Source organism: Theropithecus gelada, chromosome X (genome assembly GCF_003255815.1).
Source record: "Theropithecus gelada isolate Dixy chromosome X, Tgel_1.0, whole genome shotgun sequence".
Classification (NCBI taxonomy): Eukaryota; Metazoa; Chordata; class Mammalia; order Primates; family Cercopithecidae; genus Theropithecus; species Theropithecus gelada.
This window is the reverse complement of record NC_037689.1, coordinates 87,518,386-87,540,846: the sequence shown is the minus strand read 5'-3', so window position 1 is coordinate 87,540,846 and position 22,461 is coordinate 87,518,386. Positions and strand designations below refer to the sequence as shown.

The 22,461-nt window shown below is 41.1% G+C and overlaps 1 protein-coding gene across 4 annotated transcripts in view; it reads right to left on the bottom strand.

Moving 5' to 3' along the window:
- The window catches only part of EDA2R (ectodysplasin A2 receptor), a 46,677-nt gene extending 29,052 nt beyond the window's left edge, over positions 1 to 17,625 (bottom strand). For 2 of the 4 annotated variants that reach the window (XM_025373606.1, XM_025373607.1), the window contains exon 1: positions 17,528 to 17,625. In XM_025373606.1, coding sequence (XP_025229391.1) covers positions 17,528 to 17,532 — 5 coding nt within the window. In that variant the 5' untranslated portion in view covers positions 17,533 to 17,625. Of the gene's footprint in view, positions 1 to 17,334; positions 17,422 to 17,527 lie in introns of those variants that run through there. The other 2 variants (XM_025373609.1, XM_025373608.1) reach the window with 2 other exon arrangements.
- Between the last annotated feature and the right edge of the window lie 4,836 nt (positions 17,626 to 22,461).

Here is a 22,461-nt window from a genome sequence, read left to right as displayed (position 1 = left end):
TATGCAGCCATAAAAAAGGATGAGTTTGCGTCCTTTGTAGGGACATGGATGCAGCTCGAAACCATCATTCTTAGCAAACTATCACAAGAACAGAAAACCAAACACCGCATTTTCTCACTCATAGGTGGGAACTGAACAATGAGATCACTTGGACTCAGGAAGGGGAACATCACACACCGGGGCCTGTCATGGGGAGGGGGGAGGGGGGAGGTATTGCATTGGGAGTTATACCTGATGTAAATGACGAGTTGATGGGTGCAGCAGACCAACATGGCACAAGTATACATATGTAACAAACCTGCACGTTATGCACATGTACCCTACAACCTAAAGTATAATAATAATAAATTAATTTTAAAAAAATAAATAAATAAACTAGCTTTAGTGGTTATCAGGGCCAGGGGAGAAAGGGAAATGGGAAGTGACTACTTAATAGGTATAAGTTTCTTTCCAGGGTGGTGAAAACGCCCTGGAATTAGATAGTGGTGATGGTCATGTGACTTTGTGAGTATGCTAAAACCAGTGAATTATACACTTTAAAAGGGTAAATCTTATAGTATGTGAATTATATCTCATTTTAAAAGATGGTTCTTTAGCTTCATTTAATACTTTGAATTTATTATTCCAATAGGATACTGTTTAAGTTAGCCCCCACAAAAAATGTTAAAGCTGCTATGAATATTTTTATATAGGCCCCCAAATATAATTTGATTCACCCAATTTCTCACCCAAACTTATCCAAGTATGTATTGTATATACACTGATTGTGTTTACAAGGGGCAACAAGTGGCAATGTGACTAGAGTTATCTCCTTATTTTGCCTGTCTGTCATGTGGCTGCTCTTCCCACCCATCCCCCTGTCCTGATTCCTCAAAAAATAATGTAGAAGATTAAGAATGCAAGCAGACAGGGAAGAGGAGAAACAATACAGCTGACATCAATACTAATCCCCAAATTAGTTCATCATGCCCTGAATAATTGATGTCGGCCAAGTTTCTGCTGGATGTGAGGTACCCAGGCTGCTGGGGGTGCAGCTGCTTCTTGCTGCAGCTTGTGGCTGTTGCTCTTCTCAACTTGCACACATGCCTGTAGGGTGAAACATGCTCTTTCTATGTAGTATGGGTAGGCAGTACAGAAGGACAAGTCTAAATTAAGGACTCAGCACTTCAGGATAGTTGCTTTGCCTGGACAGTGCAGGAGGTGTGAGATTAAAAAGGGTGAAGAAGACAGCAGATGGTCTCCTTGCCTTGCCCATTCCTCTCCTGTGAGCCCATCCATCCACCCATATGCACAAGACAAAATCAATGCAGTTGCTCAACCTAGCCTTGAGAGCACTGCTTGCTGGAAAATCAAGCTTCTAAAATGTACAGTGTCATCATTTCCAGATGTCTGGCCTGTAATTCAAATGTTGCTTTACCTTTTGGTGTTGGCACTCAGCCTTTCCCTTTTCTGATCTGACCCAAGGTCACTTCTATCCAAGGTTTATATTGTCTATAACCTCCTTCCAAACTATCAAACATCATATCTTCCTTCTGCCCCACTATTTGTAAAGTTTGCGTTTCCTGTATTATCTCGGCATAGTGGATGGTCCTAGTCCCAGCGCTGCCACCAGGAGAATATTCCTTCCAAATGCTGGAGTCAAGTTCCCCATTCATACCATGAGGGAGTTGGTTTGGCTAATCTCTTAGACCAGTGGTTCTCAGTCTTGGTTGCACCTTAGGAGTACCAAAAAATAGTGACACCTGGGACCCTCCCCTAAGATTCTGTTGTAGTTGGTCAAAAATGTGGCATGAGCACGTGACATTTTACAGTTCACCAAGTGATTCTCACGGGCAGTCAATGTTGAAAATCACAGTTTTAAGGGCTCTTTTAGCTCTGACCTTGTCTGTTTCGCCTGAAAATAAAGTGCAGTCAGAAAAAAAGGTTTTTCTGTGTCTCTCTCCCATATTGAGAGAGAATCTGTGGAGGGAGAAACCTGGGGCCTACCCATTTTTTTCTAGGGAGAATAGAAAATAAAGATAAAGGGGATAAAACATGTTAGATCATGTCATTTCCAGCCTCAAAAGCCATTGATGGCTCCGCTTTCATTCATAATAACACACAAGTCCTACACAGTTTTGGATGTAACTTCAAAAATGAATGGGTATGTAAAAACATAAAATATACACAGTGATGTATGGCATATAAAATTAAGTTCTTATAATGGCCAATGGAGACCTTAGATGATATGCCTACCTCAACTTCCCCCATTATTTCTTGACCTTATGTTCTACTACTCTTTTCCTTATTATCTTCACTCGAGCCATGCTGGCCTCCTTGTTGATCTTCAAACTAACCAGAAATGCCTTCACCTTAAGGCCTTCACATCTGCTGTTCACTCAAGCGGGAATGTTTTTCCCCAGATATCTGCATGGCTACCTCCCTCATCTTCTTCAGTTCTTTGTTCATATACAGTCTTCTCAGTCAGGCTTCTCTGAGCACTCTTTCAAATTTTCACCTTCTTTCCAGAATTCCTATCCCCATTTCCCATTTTATTCTTTTCCATAGCACATATGACTTTCTGACATATCATACATCTTATGTACTTTATTGCTTGTTTCTTCCCCAGTTAGAATGTAAATGCTGTGAGACCATGGTACCTATTTTGTTGGCTACTTCATCATCAGTGCTTACAATAGTGCCTGGCACACAGTAGATATTAAACAAATATTAGTTGAATGAGAAAATGTTGAGAATCTACAGAATACTGGGTGGATCACATGAGGTCAGGAGTTCAAGACCAGCCTGGCCAATATGGTGAAACCACGACTCTACTAAAAATACAAAAATGAGCCAGGTGTGGTTGCACACACCTGTAATTCCAGCTTGGGAGGCTGAGGCACAAGAATTGCTTGAACCCGGGAGGTTGAGGTTGCCGTAAACCAAGATTGTGCCACTGCACTCCAGCCTGGGTAACAAAGCGAGACTCTGTCTCAAATAAATAAATGAATAAATATATTAAAGAAGAAGATCACATGTTGAGGAAGGAACAGACAGATCTGAGATCTTTCTCAAGATCTCGGTAAAGAAGTAGAGCTGGGGCATCATCATGGCAGATGGGAGGCAGGACTAGATTGAAGTTCCAACTCGGATGGACAGAGCCATGTCAGGAGATTTTCATCGTGCATTTTAGCTCCAGGACGACTGCAAGAACAAACCAGGGATCTCGAGAGGACCCACAGACACTCTTAAGGAAGTGGACTGCTCCTGCAGGACCCAGGAGACACTCCAAAACTGTGAGTACTCCAACAGCAGAAGTGGGAAAGGGGGATCCTCCATTCCTTAACACACACCTACACTGAGGAAACTGAAGGTCTAATTTGCAGAAGAAGTTTCTGACTTTACCTGGAGCTGAGTCAATTTAGAGAGCCAAGCAAAATACAGGGGTAGAGGAAGCAGCGAGAAAAGCCCCAGGAGTTTGCTGGGTCCCCAAGCAGGACTGTAACCACAGGGAACCTTCGCAAGGGTGGCCAGAGGCACAGGGGAAAATGCCACAGGGGAAAATGCTACAGGGAAAAGGAAGTCTCCAGCTGAACTTTGTAACAATTTGAACCAGGAGAGAAGCATCCTGGCCAGAACTTTGGGTAGGGCATGAATCTGGTGTGAAGACTCTACAGGAGGGGGAAGAACCAAAGCCTTTTTCTTTCACAGCTGAGAGGTGGGTAACCTGGGGCAGGTTCTCAAGCCCTACTCACCCATTGCCTGGAAACAAACTTGGGACTGTTAAGGGGGCACAGTGGGAGTGAGACTGGCCCTTTGGATTGCATGGGAGCTGGGTGAGTCCTGTGACTGCTGGCTTTGATCCACTTTCCTAACCACCTGCATGACTCGGCAGAAGCAGCCATAATCCTCCTAGGTACACAACTCCATGGATCTAGGAACTTCACCCCCACAACAAGACCTGTCCAAGGAGAGTCTGAGCTCAGACATCCTTAGCCCTACCCCCACCTCATGGGCCTTCCCTACCCACCATGGTAGCTGAAGACAAAGGGCATAAACTCTGTACCACTGGTTCCTCTCCATACTACCAAAGCTGATGCTCTCTGAAAAGCACCACCTCCTGGCAGGAGGCCAACCACCACAAAAATGGAATATTAAACCACCAAAGCTAAGAACTATCACAGAGACCATTTCATCTCCTAACACCTCTGCCAGAACAGGTGCTGGTATCTACAGCTGATAGACCCATAGATTGTTCACATCACAGGGCTCTGTGCAGACAACCCCCAGTACCAGCCCACAGCCAGATAGACTTGCTGGGTGACTAGACTCAGAAGAGATATAGCAATCACTGCTGTTTGGCTCACAGGAAGCCATGGACAAAGGTAAAGGGGGAGAGTATTACATCAAGGGAACACCCCATGGGACAAAAGAATCTGAACAACAGCCTTCAGCCCTAGACCTTCCCACTGACAGAGCCTATGCAAATGAGAAGGAACCAAAAAACCAACTCTGGTAATATGAAAAAACAAGGCTCTTTAACACCCCCCAAAAAATCACACTAGCTCACCAGCAATGGATCCAAACCAAGATGAAATCTCTGACTTACCTGAAAAAGAATTCAGGAGGTTAGTTATTAAGCGAATCAGGGAGGCAACAGAGAAAGGTGATTTCCAATGCAAGGAAATCTAAAAAATGATACAAGAAGTGAAGGGAGAAATATTCAAGGAAATAGATAGCATAAAGAAAAAACAATAAAAACTTCAGGAAACAATTGACAAACTTTTAGAAATGCAAAATGCTCTGGAAAGTCTCAGCAATAGAATTGAACAAGTAGTAGAAAGAAATTCACGGCTCAAAGACAAGGTCTTCGAATTAACCCAGTCCAACAAAGACAAAGGAAAAGCAGAATAAGAAAATATGAACAAAGACTCCAAAAGTCTGGGATTATGTTAAATGACCAAACTTAAGAATAATCAGTGTTCTTGAGGAAGAAGAGAAATCTAAAAGTTTGGAAAACATATTTGTGGCAATAACAGAGAAAAACTTCCCCAGCCTTGGTAGAGATCTAGACATCCAAATACAAGAAGCACAAAGAACACCTGGGAAATTCATCTCAAAAAGATCATTGCCTAGGCACATTGTCATCAGGTTATCTAAAGTTAAGACAAAGGAAAGAATCTTAAGACCTGTGAGATGGGAAAGGAAAGGAAGAGGAGGGAAGGGAAGGGAAGGGGAGGGGAGGACAGGGGACAGGAGGAGAGAAGAGGGGAGAGGAGGGAAAGGGTAAAAGCACCAGGTAACCCACAAAGTAAAACCTATCAGATTAACAGCAAATTTCTCAGCACAAACCCTATAAGCTGGAAGGAATTTGGGTCCTATATTCAGCCTCCTAAAAATATACAACTATCCAACTATCAGCCAGGAATGTTGTATCCACTGAAAGTAAGCATCATATATGAAGGAAAGATACAGTCTTCTTCAGACAAACAAATGCTGAGAGAATTCACCACTACCAAACCACCACTACAAGAACTGCTAAAAGGAGCTGTAAATCTTGAAACAAATCCTGGAAACACATAAAAACAGAAACTCTTTAAAGCATAAATCACACAGATTCTATAAAACAAAAATAAAATTCAAAAATAACAAAAAAGCAAGATACACAGGCAACAAATAGCACAATGGATGCAATGGTACCTCACATCTCAATACTAACATTGAATGTAAATGGCCTAAATGCTCCACTTAAGAAATACAGGACTGCAGAAAGGATAAAAACTCACCAACCAATTATCTGCTGCCTTCAGGAGACTCACCTAACACATAAGGACTCACATAACCTTAAAGAAAAGGGATGGAAAAAGGCATTTCATGCAAATGGACACCAAAAGTGAGCAGAGGTAGCTATTCTTATATCAGACAAAACAAACCTTAAAGCAGCAGCACTTAAAAGAGACAAAGAGGGACATTATATAATCATACAAGTCCTTGTCCAACAGAAAAATATCACAATCCTAAACATATACGCAAATAATACCAGAGCTTCCAAATTTATGAAACAATTACTAACAGACCTAAGAAGTGAGATACACAGCAACACAATGATAGTGGCGGACTTCAATACTCTACTGACAGCACGAGACAGGTCATCAACAGAGAAAGTCAACAAAGAAACAATAGATTTAAACTATACCTTGGAATAAATGGAATTAACAGATATATATAGAATATTTCATTCAACAACCACAGAATACACATTCTATTCAACAGCACGTGGAACTTTCTCCAAGATAGGCCATATGATAGGCCTTAAAATAAGCCTCCATAAATTTAAGAAAACTGAAATTATATCAAGCACTCTGTCAGACCAAAGTGGAATAAAACTGGAAATCAACTCCAAAAGGAACCTTCAAAACCATGCAAATACATGGAAATTATATAACCTGCTCCTGAATGATCATTGAGTCAAATACAAAATCAAGATGGAAATTAAAAATATTCTTAGAACTGAATGACAATAACAACACAACTTATCAAAAGGATACAGCGAAGGTGGTGCTAAGAGGAAAGTTCATAGCCCTAAACACCTACATGGAAATGAATGAAAGAGCACTAACTGATATTCTAAGGTCATGTCTCAAGGAATTAGAGAAACAAGAACAAACCACACCCAAACCCAGCAAAAGAAAGGAAATAACCAAGATCAGAGCAGAACTAAATGAAATTGAAACAACAACAAAAAAAACACATGAAAGATAAATACAACAAAAAGCTGGTTTTTTGAAAGACAAATAAAATTGATAGACCATTAGCAAGATTAACCAAGAAAAGAAGGGAGAAAATCCAAACAACCTCATTAAGAAACAAAAGGGGAGATATTAGGACTGACACCACTGAAATACAAAAGATCATTCCAGGCTACTGTGAACATCATTACACACATAAAGTAGAAAACCTAGAAGAGATGGATAAATTCCCAGAAAAATACAACCCCCCTAGCTTAAATCAGGAAGAATTATATATCCTGAACAGACAAATAACAGGCAAAGATATTGAAATGGTAATTAAAACATTACCAACAACAACAACAAAAAGTACGGGATCAGAAGGATTCACAACAGATTTCTAGAAGACATTCAAAGAACAATTGGTACCAATCCTTTTGACACTATTCCACAAGATAGAGAAAGAGGGAAGCCACCCTAATTCATTGTATGAATCACCCTATTACCTAAACCAGGAAAGGACATAACCAAAACAGAAAACTACAGACTGATATCCCTTGATGAACATAGATGCTAAAATCCTAACACAATACTAGCTAACTGAATTCAACAACATATCAAAAAGATAATCCACCATGATCAAGTGGGTTTCATACCAGGGATGCAGGGATGGTATAACATACACAAGGCAATAAATGTGATATACCCCATAAACAGAATTTGAAACAAAAGAAATCACATGATCATCTCATTACATGAAGAAAAAGCATTCAACAAAGTCCAGCATCCCTTTATGATTAAAACTCTCAACAAAATCGGCATACAAGGGACATACCTCAATGTAATAAAAGCCATCTATGACAAACCCACAGCCAACATAATATTGAATGGGGAAAAGTTGAAAGCATTCCCTCTGAGGACTGGAAAAAGACAAGCATGCCCACTTTCACCACTCCTCTTCAACATAGTACTGGATGTCCTCTCCAGAGCAACCAGACAAGAGAAAGAAATGAAGTGCATCCAAACTGTTAAAGAGGAAGTCAAACTGTCACTATTTGCTGATGATATGATCATTTACGTTGGAAACCCTAAAGACTCCTTCAGAAAGCTCCTAGAGCTGATAAAATAATTCAACAAAGTTTCCAGATACAAGATTAAAGTACAGAATTCAGTAGCTCTCCTATATACCAACAGAGACCAAGTGGAGAATCAAATCAAGAACTCAACCCCTTTTACAACAGCTGCAAAAAATAAATAAATAAATACTTAGGAATATATCTAACCAAGGAGGTGAAAAACCTCTACAGGGAAAAATACACAACACTGTTGAAAGAAATCAAAGATGATATAGACAAATGGAAACATCCTATGCTCGTGGATGGGTAGAACCAATATTGTGAAAATGACCACACTGCCAAAAGCAGTCTGTAAATTCAACTCAATTCCCATCAAAATACCACCATCATTCTTCACAGAATTAGAAAAAAAAAACGATTCTAAAATTCACATGGAACCAAAAAAGAGCCCACATAACCAAAACAAGACTGAGCAAAAAGAACAAATCTGGAGGCATCATCACACTACCTGATTTCATACTCTACTATAAGGCCATAGTCACCAAAACAGCATGGTACTGGTATATAAATAGGCAAATATACCAATGGAATGAAATAGAAAACCCAGAAATAACCTCAAATACTTGCAGCCAACTGATCTTTGACAAAGCAAGCAAAAACATAAAGTGGGAAAAGGACACCCTTTCAACAAATGGTGCTGGGGTAATTAGCAAGCCACATGTAGGAGAATTAAACTGGAATGTCATCTCTCACATTATACAAAAATCAACTCGAGACAGATTAAGGACTTAAACCTAAAACCCGAATCTATAAAAATTCTAGAAGATAACATTGAAAAAACCCTTTGAGACATTGGCAATGATTTCATGATTAAGAACCCAAAAGTAAATGCAATAAAAACAAAGATAAATAGCTGGGACTTAATTAAAGTAAAGAGCTTTTGCATGGCAAAAGAAACAGTCAGCAGAGTAAACAGACAACCCACAGGGTGGGAGAAAATCTGCACAATATATACATGTGACACAGGACTAATATCCAGAATCTATAATGAACTCAAAAAAATCAGGAAGAAAAAACAAACAATCCCATCAAAACGTGGGCTAAGGACATAAATAGACAATTCTCAAAAAAAGATACACAAATGGCCGACAAACATGAAAAAGTGCTCAACATCACTAATGATTGGGGAAATGCAAATCAAAACCACAATGTAATACCACCTCACTCTTGCAAAAATGGTCATAATCCAAAAATAAAAAAACAGTAGATGCTGGTGTGGATGTGGTGAACAGGCAACACTTCTACACTGCTGGTAGAAATGTAAACTAGTACAGTCACTTTGGAAAACAGTGTGAATATTCCTTAAAGAACTAAAAAGGATCATATGTGTATATATACACACACACACATATATATGTATATATACAGACATATATGTGTATGTATATATACACACATATATGTATATGTACAGACACATATGTGCATATATGTGTACATATATGTGCTTGTACACATACACAGATGTGTCTGCACATATATGCACACATATATGCATATATGTGTATGTGTATGCACACACATATGTACATATATGTGCATGTATATATGTATATATGTACATATGTGTGTATATATACACATATATGTCTGTACATATACATATATGTGTATATATATGGATGAGATTTGAGACTATTATTCTTAGTGAAGTAACCCATGAATGGAAAACCAAACACTATGTTTCCACTGATATGTGGGAGCTAAGCTATGAGGATGCAAAGGCGTAAGAATGACACAGTGGACTTTGGGGACTTGGAGGGAAGGAAGTGAGGGGGGACGAGGGATATACAATACTACAAATAGGGTGCAGTGTATACTGCTCGGGTGATGGATGCACCAAAATCTCACAAATCACCACTAAAGAAAGTATCCATGTAACCAAATACCACCTGTACCCCAATAACTTATGGAATTTTTTTTAATTAATAGATTAAAAAATACTGAGGCTCAGAGGGAATGTATACACCTATCTTTATTTGGCTAGTAAGAAGCAAGACAGAACTCAAAGGTAATTTAGAAGCTATGAGTCTGGCACACTTTTCAAGGCAGTATTGAACTCTAAAATAGAGAATGGAGGTCCCCCCAGTCTTCACTGAAATTTTTTTCTCAGTGATATTTTAGGATGGGCAGAAAAGCATTTTGTGAATGTTAACCTGAGTGCATTTTAAATAATGATTTGAGAGTGTTACGGCCCAAGCCTGAGGAGATAAGGGCCAGGTCAAATTTGGTTACAATAGGAACAGAGAGGAATGATGGTGGGAGATACAAACCTTACAAAAGTGAGGACAAACAGAATGACCAGAGTCAGAGAAGATTCTGAGAGTTCCTGCCTGGGAAACCAGAAGAATCCAAGTGCCATGAGAAGCGTGAAAGGAGAGCTGCTTGGTAAAAGAAAAGAAAATGCACTGTTTTTCAACTATTTTCAGTATAGAGAAGTTGAAGCGGACAGAGGTCATGCCCAACAAGCATATACAATATGTGAAACATAAGGTGAAGTTGGAGACGTGTCAAATGCATAAAAACACCAGAATAACAGTTCTTGCTTATAGCAGCACATCAGAATCATATGGAGCACTGAAAAAAATCCTATGCTGCAGATTAATTAATTAAACCTCTGGGGTTTGATAACCACTGGCCTAAGTAAATCCTGGCAGAAGTTAAATCATGGGTAAAGAAGAATGGCTGGGCACAGTGGCTCCTGCCAGCAATCCCAGCACTTTGGGAGGTCGAGGCAGGTGGATCACTTGAGGTCAAGGAGTTCAAGACCAGTCTGGCCAACAACGCGAAACACCGTATCTACTAAAAATACAAAAATGAGCCAGGCGTGGTGGTGCACGCCTGTAGTCCCAGTAACTTGCGAGGCTGAGGCAGGAGAATCGCTTGAACCCGGGAGGCAGAGGTTTCAGTGAGCCAAGATCGTGCCACTGTACTCCAGCCTGGGTGACAGAGCCAGACTCAGTCTCAAAAAAAAAAAAGAAGAAGAAGGAGAAGGAGGAGCAGGAGGAGGAGGACAAGAACCAAACATTGAGGTCACTCATACTTGAAGCTGGAAGTGCAGAAATACATGAGAGCAACCAAGAAGGGGAAGCCAGAGAAGAAAAAAAAAAAAAAAAAAAAAAAGAACCCTGATAGGGTAGTATAGGACAAAGCTTTAGGAAGTAAGGGATAGGGATGAGCAATGTGTCAGCTATTGATACTGGGAGGTGGAGGAGGCCAGGACTGAGGATGTGTCATTTTGATTTTATTTCATGGGCATGTGATAAAAGTAAATTATCTTTTTATGTTTAAGTATACTAAAATCTGTGCCTGGAATAGACATAATTTAGAGACCACAGGTGGGTACTACAGTATTTAATGAGCTACTTTCAACATTTCCAAAGTGGCTGAAGAATTTTAACTGTTAGTGATAGCAACATCTGGCCCAGCAATGTCAGGAATGGTATATCAACAGAGGAGAATGAACCTTTGCAAAATTAAAGAAGTCTCATCTATTGTTTGTCTTTTATTCTAGCACACAGAGCAAGAGGTAATGCCCCAGCTGGGGAAGAGAAAGAAAAAAAAATTCCTTACTAAAAGCTGTTGTCACTGTACAGACAGAATTAATGACCAACTGAACTAGGCTGCTTCTACTTGGCCAAAAGTAAATGCTAACCATATGAGTCAATTATTTTGTCTTCAAAACATTTGTGTATATGCACACACACAACAAACAAAGCACAAACCTCAAAAGACAAATACAACTTAGAAGACTGTAAATTAAAAATATAAATATTTGGTTAGTGTTTGGCAACTGCTGAAAAATAATTGTTAAAGGAATGGGGAAAAGAAATTGTGTAGCCAAGAATACAAAGATACCATTATAAAAGAAATAGGATGAAATTAAGAACAGCAAACTCTGGGCTGATTTTGAGGGAAAACGTTCTTCTACTGACTGCTAAAATACTCTTTCCAAGTGGGAGCAAAAGCACAGAAACCACCCTGGATTATGTTGGGAAAAATGAGATAATGTATGTGAGAGTGCTGTGGAAACTCCAGATTGTGCTACGCATGTGAGGAGTTGCTATGATTGTTGTTACTATCCCACCCAGAGCTGGGGAACAAAGGGTATTGGAGACAAGCCACAAGCCAGACCAGCACTCAGCTAACACCCGAAACCTCTTGCTTTGCTCTGCTGTTACCCTAGCCAAAGTGAGTCACTGGTCATGTACCAATCACCACAAGATTCCATAAAATTATGGTATCATAAAAAAAATTAGTTACTCAACCAGCAGTACTGGAAGGGGAGATAAGTTGACTTCCCAAGAAGGCTTTTGGCTGAGTTGTCCCAGTTGGGAATTGAATTCATGGTATGATTTATTTGCAGGGCTGGGACTGGATAAAACTCAGTCAAGTACTCCAATTTCTGATTTCTGTTAAGTTTGATGGTCTTGCCCCACACTCCCTCCACCCTGTCCCAATTACCAAGCAATCTGGAATAGCTGTATCTGAAGATGTCAATAAGAAGAGTTTCTTTTTTTTCCCATGGCAATCAAGTACTCCATCCCATCCTCATAGGCCAGGGAATAAAATATCCTAAAAGAGCAGAGATACAAACCAGTGGGCATTTGCAAGCACAACCCAGGTCCACATCCTTACCAAAGGACTGGAAGAATAGAATGAGAACTATAGAATGAGGCTTGTCTGTACAAAATGAAATGCTGCTGCCAAAATATTTCTTTACTTTTTTCTTAAATGCCCAAGAAAAGGGAGAAAGGTATAGGACTTTGTGAGGTTGTGGAGGGAAGGTGAGACTGATAACAAGAAGCCTATGACCTCATATGTAAATGCACATTCTTTGAGACCATTTTTAGACTCTGACAATCTTAGAGTCAAAGGGAGGTTTAAAATTAATCTTCGTCCCAGTGGCCTTTTGCCCAGTAAAGAAATACCATCCAGCTCTACTTGAAGTCTTTTAGTAACAGGCACCTTAGTACTCATAAGACAGCACATTCCATCGTGGTTTTTTTTGTTTTTTTTTTTTTCCTTCTCTTTGGCAACCAGTTAAAACTTAAAACTATCAGATAATTGAAAACATATAGTCATGGGATCCTAAAAGTATTATTCAGGACAACTTAACCCCATTCCCTGATGATCCCAGATGAGGAAACTAATGCTCAGAAAAGGGATAGAATTTTCCCAAAGTCACACGGTGTTCAATGGTAGAGCTAAAAGCAAAATTCAAGTCTGCATATTCAGGGCCCAGTGGCTTCTCTACTTCCCATATACGAAGAAAGGAGTTGGCCCAGCTTTAGGACCAGTTACTCAGTGACTATACTACCAAGACTCCAGCTTCTTTTTCCTACCTCCCACAGCCCAATAATGGCTCATTTTATCCTCAACAGAAACAATTCCAAAGGGTAGGCTGGGTCATGGAGAGGTGAATCGTAGAAGGGAAGAAGTGCTGCCCACTCTTTTTGGCTTATCCACAATGGTGACTAGCAATCTCCTGGAAGTAGGTCATCTCACTGTTTGATTCCACCATATATTACATGGAAATTCCTTTCTTTTTGAGAATAGCATGATGTCTTTTGGTGGTGTTTGGAGGATATAATAACTGTTGTCATTCCAAAATAGGGATAATTAATTTATGGTCACTCAGCAACCACTTGATGAGTACCTTCTATGCTAGGCATTCTATTAGAACTTAGTGGCAAGAGAGAAAAACAGAGGTGAATCAACTATATTCTCCAAATTTAGGAGATTGCAGTCTGGTGGGGAACACAGAAAATACAGACAGTAAACTCTAATCCAAGACAGAGTATAGCCATCCTCCTATCTATGTGCACAAAATAATAGTAGTCGTATTTTACGTACTGATGGTGAAACTGACCCATATCTTTCCTGTTAAGCTCCCAAGAAAAGAATACATGGGTGGAGCTAGTTTCTAGAAAGAAAGAGGTGAAAAGCAGCTTCTGCTTCAATATGAAGCTTCAGCACTGAGGAATGGCTCCAAAAGATGACTCACTCTCTGCAGGAGGCATTTGAGGGGAGCAGGTCAAGAAGACATCTAAAGAAAAGAATTCTCTCGAAAAGGGAATAACTGGTATAAGTTAATTGGAGGATCCATCTTTCTTTTGACTGATTCTTTAGTGCCAGAGTTTGCATAATTGCCCAGCTATCTATCACCTTAAACCCTAACAGCTGTGGAAAATGAAAAGCCCTACTGAACTTGGAGTAAGAAAAATATGTCTTGCAGTTCTGGCACAGATGCTTACTAACTAAATGATCTCTAGCAAGTTTCATTTTCTCGAGACCTGTTTGGCCACCTGTATAATATATATATAAACAAATCTGCAATTCCCTCAGTTGAGGATAAGGAAGCAGTGGGATGATGGATTTGAAAGTATTTAGTACATAGTGGAAAAAAATGATTTATGTTAAGTTTTTTCTTTTTTTTTTTTTTTTTGAGATAGAGTCTCACTTTGTTGCCCAGGCTGGAGTGTAGTGGCATGATCATAGCTCACTACAGCTTCAAACTCCTGGGCTCAGGAGATTCTCCTGCCTCAGCCTCCCAAGTAGCTGGGACTACAGGTGCCCAGTGTCCAGTGCCCAGCTAATTAAAAAAAAATTTATATAGACAGGGTCTTGCATGTTGCCCAGGCTGGTCTTGAACTCCTGGCCTCAAGCCTTCCTCTCGCTTATGCCTCCTAAAGTGCTGGAATTACAGGAATGAGCCACCCTGCCTGACCAGAAAAAATAATTTAAAAAATAATAAATTACAAGGAAATTTGTCACATTTACCCATCCTGTTCCTTTTGCAGTATTTCTCATCACTATGAAGACATACTCATACCCCAATTTATATACTTCAAAACCACAGAGTCATATTTGACTTGATTCCATGACAGATAAGAAATGATACAATAATGTGAGCTGTTTGATCTGGGAGCAGAAGATGCAGGGGGATCTGATTTCTGGTCTTCAGATCTCTGAAAAACTGTCATGGAAGAAAAAGAACAGACTGCTCTAGGTGGCTTCAGGGAGAATGACTAGGATATCCAGGTACAAGCTTTAGGAAAACTAAGTTCAGCTTAGCAAAAGGAAGAACTTTTAACAGTCCAAGGCTTTCCCTGAAGAGAATGGGTGCTCTCAGAAAGCAGTAAGGAACCTCCCTCTAGAAGTGTTCAAGCAGAGACTGGCAAGGATATTTTAATGTGGAGCCCATTAGGGTAAAGGAAGATTACAATTCATGAAATTCTACTTGTCAGGCACTGTGCTAGACCCTTGACAGGAAATATCTCTTTTAATCCTCCCAATAACACCATGATGTGAGTACCATTATCCCTCTTTTTCAGGTTAGAAAGCTGAGGCTTAAAGAATTTGACTACTTCTCATTGGGCTAACTACTGGCATGGTGGGTGGGAGGAACAATTATTTGTTGCATCTGTTTGGCAACACGCACACACACACCACATACTTCTAAATATTTTGTGGAAATGCTGATCCTAGTTGGGAATGTCAGGTACATAATGTGCTTCGGATCACAAACAACAGATAAATAGCCGACCCAGGACTTGAAAATAGATATGTCTAGCTCAGAAGGTCCACACCCTTTCTATTGCATTATTCACAGAAGTGAGATGGGAATGCACAACATTGTAAGGTCTAAGCCAACCCAAAAAGATTCTGATTTTCTCATTTGTCCTTTTTCAATCCCATATAATTTATGAATTACAAAGTTCTGTAGATTCAACTTTTGTGATGGCTTGTTAAATTCATCACCTCCTTTCTATTCCCACAGCTACCACCTCAGTTTCAGGACCTTGTTCCCTCTCTGCCCCTAGTTTATCCACCTCTTTTGTTCTCCTGTTCCAATCCAGCTGACTAACCTTTTACCAGATTACTCTTCCTAAAGCAGAGGATCTTATTTTTTTAAGCTCAGAAACTTTCAATGGCTTCCTATTGTCTGCCAAATCAAATCAAAACTCTAGCATCCACTGTCTTTTGCAGTTTACCACCAATCTGCCTTGGCAAGTTTAACTTCCATTTTCCCACTAATTGTACTCTAAAATCCAGCTCAGCTGGTGTTCTTTTCATATGCCCTGAGCTTCCCTGCCTTAAAGCAGTTGTTCCTGTTATTTTCTCTGCTTAAACCGTCTTCTCTATCTCCACCTGTTGAAATCTTATCTGTGTGCCACAGTCTACCTTAAATAATAATAGTTAATATTTATTGAGTGTTTATTTTGGGCCAGCCACTGTGCTAAGTGTGTGCAAGTATTTTATATGGATTATCTCATCTAATCCTCACAACAGCCCAATGAGGTGGGTGCTATTATTATCCTCTTTAGCCTGAAGTTAACAGAAACTCAGAAAGGGAGAAGTAAGTTTATTTGTCCATGGTAACACAAATTAATAAATGGTGAATATGGGATCTGAACTCAAATAGTCTAGCTCTGGAGGCCTGAAAGGCGTTACAATTTCAAAAAAAAATAAAAAATAAAAAAAAAAAAACTTTTTCTGATTTCGTATGGTTCAACTTGATATGATCCTTACTTGGCAGCCTCTAAGCATTTTGATTTAACTTTTAAAACCTTTCTTGTGTTATATTAATATTTATCTGTGTTTTTATATCCAGGATGAGACTGTCAGGCCCCAGTGGGCACAGCCTAGGTCTCAGACAGACATCTCAGTGTCTCACACATGGTGGCACAGACTAGGTGCTCAGTGAGTCTGCTGAGTTGAAGGTAAGTTGGGGTGAAGGAAAGAACAGAGGAGTTATCTAGGGAAGATGTTCCAAACTTTCCTGCCCCAGCCACCCAGCATGATACTGGCCAACGCTGCCAACACCTGTCTAAGTCAGACCCTGAAGTCTGTTTTTCCTAGCCTGGTCTCTGCCGGGTCCCTTCTTGTCCCCCAGTTCTTGCAGCTTGCTGGGTCTTGGCCAGTGTTTGGGGTGAGGCAGGATCAAAATAACACTGCCCGGGGCTCAGCTTCCAGGAATGAGATATCAAGTGAAACCAAGCTCGGCGGGTGAGGGGGTGGATTGAAAGCCCCCAGACAGAGCCAGCATGCTCTTTACACAAGCCCTGACTTGCCCTCAAGCCACGCGGGCTAGCAGTTCTGCTTTCCTCAGGATGCTCCACAAGTCTGATTCACTGTCCCCGCCTTCACTAACACCCAGCCTCCTCCTCTTCTTTATCTCCCAACCCTAGATGCTCAAGGTTGTTGGACACGTCCAGGCATGTTCCCAGTGGCAATGCAGGTCCAGTAAGAGCCTGCAGGAACTGGCTCGCCAAGATCCTAGAGATGTCAGCCCAGATCCCTGGCACCTCAGAAAGCGCTCTCAGGACACAAATGGATGGACTGACAGCCAGCCACGGGGCGCCTTCCCAATTGTTCTGATTTTGCGATACCCTAGAACAATCATCCTGACCTGATTCTGTACTTCTGCATCTAGATGCCGCAGGTCCCAGCCGCCTTGCTACACCAGGGGGTGTTCCCATACTCACCCGGTAACGGAGGAGTAGATAGCTCTTGCTCCCAAATGGAATTCCCGTACAAACCCACCTCAGCGCAGAGCAAACATCTCTTCCAGCCCCCGCCCGTCACCCTCTGCCGGTCACCCCGCGCCTCTCAGCCCCCGCCCTTCAGCCCCGCCCCTCAGTTTCCGCCCCTCAGCCCCCAGCCGGCATACACACTCACAGCATATGAAATTCCTTGTAATCAAAGTTCCGCTTGACTCATTTCACATCTATGTGTAGCAACAACATCCCAAACCCTCCTTTCATGGTAAGCTTACCTTTTCCGCCCCCCGTGAAGTTCCTAGAGCAGCTATTGGACTGTTTGAGTGCCTAGGCGTGGCTACGAAAAAGAAACTGCCTTTGAGAGGCATATGTGAGGCTGAAGAACAGTGACTGAGTCACTGGTATGGCAGGAGCTGCAAAGCTCCCGGGACTGAAACGGGGGCCAGAGAGTAGAGGGCCAGGGAGTTGGGTTCAGAGAAAGCATCAAGTTGTCTCTTTCACAGCTGAATGCAGCTCAGCTCATCAAAGTTTGTTCGTGACTTAGCAGGCTTGGAGTTTGACAGGGAAAATTATTGTTGGAAAAGCCAAGATTTTCAGACACATGGAGAAGCCACTTTCCAGGTCTGGGTCTGCCTCAAAAAAATACTCCTCCATTCAGAAGGGTAGGTAGGATTGTGACCGGAGGAAGAGAGCAGACATGAAGCAGAGAAAAAAAACACTACAAATAAAGGAAAACTGGATTCGGCACTCAGCTTTGATCATCCACCTTCTCTGGGCCCCTGAGTGTCTGTACAAGGAGGGGGTTGAGCTACATAGTCTCTAAGGGCACTTCAAACAATGACAGTTTGGGAGTTTATTAATCTATGGTCTCAGAGCCAGCAGTGGATAAATCCTGAAACGTTACTCGTCTCTGACCTTGAAGAGCTTGCAGAGTTGGGAAGATAAAATAGACTGGACAGAGACAGAGAATAGCACACAGTATAGAATTGAGGGCCAAACTATGAGGTGCAGACTGGAAGGGTTTGGGGGCGGGTAGGAAGAGAGAGTAAAAAAAAGAGTTTGACAGGGAAAGCAAATGCTTTTCAATAGATCAGGAGGTTTTAAAATAGGTCAAAGAGGAAATAGTTTAATGCGTAGAGGAAAAGGAAAGCTTGAGCCAAGGTATGGGGGAGAGGACCAAGAAATGTGCCATTATCAGTCTCTGAGGGGCCCCTGCTGTACTGGGCAGAGGCTATATGCCAGCTCAAGGTGGGGTCTCAGTAAAGCAGCTGAAAAGTCTTTGGTGGGAAATGGCTGATTAGGCCCTAAGCTGAAGTAGAAAAAGTCCTAAATGAACTTCATATCTGTCCCCTCGCTAGAGTTGAGACCAGAATAGGCTACTGTGGGCTCAGGCCTAGTAGAAGGGAAAACTGCCAGAATTGGAATCCTAGGTCTGCCCCTTACTGGCCTTGTGACCTAAGGCAAGTTACTTAACCACTCTGTGGCTCAGGATTCTCTTCTGTAAAATAGGGAAAGTAACAATCCCTAACTCATAGAATTGTTTTAGGAATTATATGAGTTAATATACAAAATAGTGCTCATATGTGTAAGGAGCTTAGAACGATTTCTGGGACATAGTGGTATAGAAGTGTTTATTAAATATAAATAAATAAATAAATACATGAATGTACTTTAAGGCCCTCTGAAATCATCTGTGAGATTAAAATGAAAATAGATACCCTGGGTACCTCCTAATTCTGTTCTGTCCTTTCCTAGAAAATAGGACCTCTTCTTTTTCTCCATCCTTTCCTACCCAGAGAGGCTGAGTTATAGACAGTTCTGAAACTTTAGTGTAAAGAGCCCTAGCTTGGAATGTAGATGTCTTGACAAAACTAAGTGTAACATCATGTAAATCTCTTCCTCTCTCTTAGTCTTCCTTTCTGCATCTGTACCCTGAAGAGACTGTTGGACTGGATGACCTTGAAACTCTAGAGCAGTGCTTCTCTCACATTAATGTGCACACAAACCACCTCAGGATCTTGTTAAAACACAGATTCTGAGTTAGCAGCTCTGGTATGGAGCTAAGACTCTGATTTTCTAACTGCTTCCAGGTGATATTGTATTGATGGTGCTGGGCCACAGACCATAGTTTCAGTAGCAAAGGTCTAGATGATGGACAAGAATAACATTTACTGAGCATCTATAAATCATCCATGTGTGTCCCTTTATAACTTACAACCATCCTATGAGGTTGAGGTTACTATCCTCATTTTGTAGATTAAGAGGCTCCTTGCACTCTGTGATTCTGCCTGGCAATACAGGAGGAAACTTGAGATAGAGGTACCAGGGATATGTCAGAGTTCACAAGCTATTGTGGAAAGTGATTGTAAGCAGCAAATATGAAACTACTGTCCTCCACCATAACTTATCCAATAATACTATAACAGCTGGCCCTCACTAAGCACTTGCCAGGCACGGTTCAAATTTTTTTCATGAATTAATTCATTTTATCTTCACAATCTATGAAGCCACAATCATTAGAATCATCCTCCCCTCTCCTTTTGCTCACACCTCACGTTCACACGTTCAACCCATCAGCACATCCTATCAGCTGTGCCTCCTGCTTCAGAGATAAACTCTGAATTTCACCAACTTCTTAGCACCTTCACTGCAACCACTCTGGTGCAAGCCACGATTACTTTTCACCTGAATTATTGCCATATCCTCCAATAGCTCTCCTTGCTTTTGTCCTTATCCCACTCCAGTCAATTCTCAGCAGAGCAGTCAGAGTGATCCTTTTAAAAGTACATCAGTCTAAGTCTGTCCAAGCAATTCTACTGGTTGGCTTCTTATTCAGAGGAAAACCCAAAATTCTTAACTATGGTCTATAATAGTTTACAACCTATCCCATGCCATCCCACCCTCACTAACCTGCCCCTCTAGCTCTGATCTCATCTCTTACCACTCCTCTTGACCACCATACCCAAGCCAAACTGGCCGCCTTGATATTTCTTCCAACACTCAAAGCATGCTCAAGACTCTGGTCTTTGCACTTGCTGCTCCTTCAGCCTAGCCAATTCTTCCCCCAGTTATCAGCATGGCTCCTTTTCTCACTTCCTCCATATCCCTGCTTAAATGTCACCTTATCAGAGGACTGTCTTAAATACCCTATCTAGTACAAGCCAATGGAACTGCCTAGGCCTTTTGAAATCCACTGTGTAGGTGAGCTTTTTCTCAGCATAGCCCCAGGACCTGAGATGTAGTGTGGTGGTGAGTAGGGTTAAGGCTCTCAACTCTGCTCTCTATGGGGGAGTCACTCTAGCTCCATGTGCTTGTGCAGCAGAACTAACGTGGATCAGCTCATTTCATGGGGACTTTCCACAGCCCCTCTTTTTATGATAAACAGGAATCACTTCATGAACCCAAACTGAGTACTACCAGTACTGAGTTTCTCTGCCTACACTCTACTGCTGGAACCAGCCTAACCAGATAGCAGGATAAGCAGGACCAGCCTCCACTCTGCTCATCTCTGGAGCCAGACAGATTCCATGGCTCAGTGAGATTCAGGACTCTCTGATGCCACCCCTCAACTCTCTCTCAGAGGTTATTTAGGATCACTCAGGGGAATACTGGCCTTGGCTGTGTCTCAGAGAATCCTGAATAGCCTCTAATTCTAGTGTCCAACAAAGGCAGGCCAACCTGTCATGAAGGAGCTTCATGGTTATCCAGGCAGAGTGGGGCCCTTATAGCTCCTCTCAAGACTGGGACCAGGGGACATAAAAAGAGGCTGAAAGACTAAGGGGATGCTGAGGCCTGTGGGGCAACCCCTATAAACTCAAACATTGCTAAGGATGTCCCTGAACACAATATCAGCTTCTTGTTCTCTTTAGTCAGCCTGTGAGGTGTGTGTAGATAAACTTGGCCATAAATGTCTGATGCAGTGGTGTATACAGGCTTAGGTCTTCTGAATTAGAAAGCTGGGGTATAAGAGTTACTTCTAGCCATGGGAATTTCCAAACTTCAGTTAGATTCTACCACAGTCCAATAGTGTTATCTCTCATTTTAAATAATCTTCTATTCCACTTGCTCAATATGGCTTTTAAAACTCACTCTTCTTAAGTCAAGTGCTCAGAACAGCTCCCAAACTCCTAGCAGATGACTTCAGCTCCAGCTTCACTGAGAATGTAAAAGGGCACCAAACTTGAAGTCTAAGTAACTTCTGACCTCTCCACATTCAAGTTCATCCTGTTTCGTACCTCAGAGTTTCCTCCTGTCCCTCCTGTCTCCATCTGTGTTTACTCCTGTCTATTCCATTTTGCTTTATTTGTATCTTAATCGTCTTTCTTCCTCTGGCTCTTTTTCCTAAATTGTCTTTGCATTCTGAACTAAGATTTATTCCTTTCATATCCTCACCTCCACCTCTTCATTTCCAAACTCACTGCATTTTGCTCTTCTCAAGGTCACCCATGAATTTCATGCTATCAAACCCAAGGATTCTTCTGTTTTCTTATTTGAATTATCGAAAACATCCAACATTGTCTGAATTGTTTTCTTTCTGACTCTCTTTCCTTGACTTTCATGGAACTAATGTCCTCTAGTTTCACTTATTTCTCTACAGCATTTTCTGGATTCTCATTCTCCACTTGCCCCTCAAGTGTCGGGATTTTACAGAGTTCCTTTCATCCTCCATTGGCCCTCTGGCCTGATTCAAATTCTCTTGCTGGAGTGTGAACCTATGTGGCAGGGACCTTATATACCATTTCAAAAATTTCCACATGCAAAACAGTACCTAGAGTATTTTAAGTGCTCAATACATTTTTACATATTTTATATATGAATACATCTGTTGAATAAATAAATGGGTGAGTCCAAGGAGGAAAATGTTCACAATTGAATGTATCCTCCTATAATGAGCTCCCAGGCCTCAGGTGTGCCACAATAAAAATAAAATGGCTAAAAAAGAATTGAAGCCCACACCCAGAATAATAATAATAGCCAACACTTCATCATTGCTTGATGAACTCTGTATGTCAGGCCCTATGCCAAATGTTCTATATGCAATAGCTCATTTAATCATCACAATAATCCTATGAGGCAAAACCCACGACATCACTCTTATTTTATATGTGACAA